The following is a 2748-nucleotide window of genomic DNA, read 5'->3' on the forward strand; positions in this document are numbered from 1 at the left end:
GCCAGTTTTTATGAATGAATCGAAGCAACCCTTTCGCCTCGCGTTGTAAAAACCCCTTCCACGTGTGTGTTGTACTCCTTTCACCCGCTCGGTGTGTGGCTATTCCACTCACACTGATTCTACCCTTTGAGGTAGGGATGCGTCCAAATAGAAAGGATCTCCTCATCGGGGCTGGTGGCTCATTACCATTCTGACCGTCAAGCTGTGACGAACACATTCCCCAAGTAGATCTACAACGAACCGAGAGTGATGTACGGCTGGCTGGTTGTAAAACAAAGTGACTCGTAACTATATTCCGAAAAAACAAAAATCGTGATAGCAATACGACCCTCGCGCCTAGTGAAACCACGGTAAACATCGTGATCGTGAACATGAAGTGCAACAACAATAGCGCCGCACGAACGATCGTGTTGCTTCTGTGCTGCTGTGTTGCGTTAAGCGCGGGCAGAATAATTCACCGAATCAGTGACTATAACGCACCGATGGCGGAACCGGTGCGCCAGTGCCGTGCGATCTGTTTGACCAATCATCTGCACGAGGAGATCAACAGCATCGTCGTGACGGACGAGTGTACCGATCGGCCCAACTGCTTCATGTGCTGGGACTACTGCAAGATACTGCACGAGGAGAAGCGCATCGTGCGCGATTTAATGTGCAGTGATGTGATTTGTGTAAGTATCTTACTAACCCCGTACCCGCGATCTTCACTACTCAGTTCGTGAAACCAAGCTATAGTGCCCATTATATCTAACACGCGCGACTTCTTTTTGGACCCTTTTCTTTTACAGTACTCTGGATGCAAGACGGCCTGCAAGTACTACGGAGGTTTCTATCGAACGGCGAAACAGAAGATCACGTTAAAATCGCTCGCTGTGCCCGTGATCGGACAGCAGGTGGTGAACCATGATCCTGCCAACTCGAGTGCAAGCTAAACAGAAGGACGCGGAGAGCTCACACCACGAAGAGCACCACAGCCTACTAGCTTATTCTAACCGTTTTTTAAACCGCTCCATTGTAAATACTATCGCACTTATTTAAAAAAAAACCCCATTGTTGAATATTATGTAGGAAAAGGATCTATTGTAAATATCGAATAACCACGACCAGGCGTATCGAAGTAATAATAATAAAAAAAACCGTGTTTTTACTGCGTAAGAAACATTTGTATCGATCGTATCAACCGTTTTGGTTTTGGTGTTGAATAAAAGTGACTCGAGTCAGCGATTTGACGACGATCGAATTAAGGATGAGCATTTCCTTTAAAAAAAATCCATTCCCAAAACTTCCTCCCAACCGGAAACGATGGTTCGCGACAGCTCAAAGAATGCGCTTTAAAACGGCAACAAACAACACAAACACACCAATGAAATTCAAGACTTTTGGCACACGGTTGTTGTTTTTTTTTTTTGGTTTGTTAGAAAGTTGTGTTTGTTAGGCTTTTTTGTAGGTTTTTTTTACATATTTTTGTGTTGTTCTTTGTTGTTTCTTCTCTTGTTTTTGTTGCTGTTGTTGTTGTTGTTGTGTGTGTTTCCGTTTTTTATTATATAAATAAGATTTCCAAATAACTCGATCGATCGCCCGCTCATCTTTCCCCCATTTTTTCATGATTCTATGCCGACGATCACTAGTATTATTATCATCATCATCATTATCATCATCTTGTCAAAGAAAAGAGAAAATAATAATCATAATCGTAGCGTAATAATCGTAATCGTAATCATAATAAATATGCAATAAAATAAAATGGTTTGCTCAACACGATTATCATCATCAGCAGCAGCAGCAGCAGCAGCGACGGCGGCAGCACTTTGCTCGTAGTATTGTGTTGATCCTCCTTCCTTTTTTTCTGTTCTCTACCAGTTAGTACACACTTTTTTCCAGACACTTTTTTCCTGTACGAACGAACGAATAACACTTTTCCTGTTCTGTGTCAATCTAGCTTTACACATCCTGATGGCTAGAGCACGCGCAATGCATGCTCCTCTTACTAGTTCACCTGTGCCGCTGTGTTCACCGCGAGATGCTGTCGGATCGGATTGTTGCGCACCAGAATCGGTTTCTAACGTCTTAAGCACACACAACTACTCGGAGGATCGTACGCAAGCTGCTGCTCCGTGCTGGGTTTGTTTCCTCCAACGTCCGAGACCGTGTTCGCTCCTCCAAAGGCGGCACATTACGCTTCCATAGTGATAATAAACATAAAAATAAAAACCAGCAATAGAGACGGGAGTCGAAATAACTGTTGATGGCGGCGCGGTAAGGGCATGCGCGATGCGCTTCGTTGCGCAGGCACACTACTTTTGTTGGCATTTTGTTTGCGTGATCGTGTGTGTGTGAGTGTGTAGGTGTACATTTCGCCAGCACGAGATCAACGATCAGGGCTTCCGCTGGCTTCGGCTGCGGCGGGCACCCCTTAAAGGTCGCTCTCGCCGTACAGCGCCGTACTGAAGGACATGTAGTCCAGCGCCCCGGGGATGGCATTCGGGCCCTTGTACGGTGGCATTCTTTGGATGCAGTATTCTGCCTGATCCGGTGGCAACTCGCGGCGCAGCTCATCGGGAAGAATGTAAGGCTAGAGAGAGAGGGGAAGGGCACATTCGTAAGTGAACATTCGTGCGACTTCAGAAGGATCCCCAGATTAACTTACCCTGTCGGATGCCAAAATTCTGAACGAGTCGATAACCTGTTCCGCCGTGTCGGTGTCGGTGCTTTCTCGCGTCATGAAGTCGAGGAAGGCATCGAACTGCA

At 45.9% G+C, this 2748-nt stretch overlaps 2 protein-coding genes across 29 annotated transcripts in view; one reads left to right on the forward strand and one right to left on the reverse strand.

Moving 5' to 3' along the window:
- Positions 1–1796, forward strand: LOC133391622 (uncharacterized). The gene is made up of 2 exons (XM_061646914.1): positions 1–671; positions 789–1796. The coding sequence occupies exons 1-2, from the start codon at positions 372–374 to the stop codon at positions 930–932; spliced, it is 444 nt and encodes a 147-aa protein (XP_061502898.1). The 5' UTR covers positions 1–371; the 3' UTR covers positions 933–1796.
- The window catches only part of LOC1281675 (alpha-actinin, sarcomeric), a 22092-nt gene continuing 21038 nt past the window's right edge, over positions 1695–2748 (reverse strand). For all 28 annotated transcript variants that reach the window (XM_061646907.1, XM_061646889.1, XM_061646898.1 and 25 more), the window contains exons 10-11: positions 2648–2748; positions 1695–2572 (exon numbers count right to left, since the gene is read on the reverse strand). The exon at positions 2648–2748 is cut by the window's right edge and continues 229 nt beyond it. In XM_061646907.1, the coding sequence (XP_061502891.1) occupies positions 2414–2572; positions 2648–2748 (260 nt within the window). In that variant the 3' untranslated portion in view covers positions 1695–2413. The remainder of the gene's footprint in view (positions 2573–2647) is intronic.

This window comes from Anopheles gambiae, chromosome 2 (genome assembly GCF_943734735.2).
Source record: "Anopheles gambiae chromosome 2, idAnoGambNW_F1_1, whole genome shotgun sequence".
In the NCBI taxonomy this organism is placed as follows: Eukaryota; Metazoa; Arthropoda; class Insecta; order Diptera; family Culicidae; genus Anopheles; species Anopheles gambiae.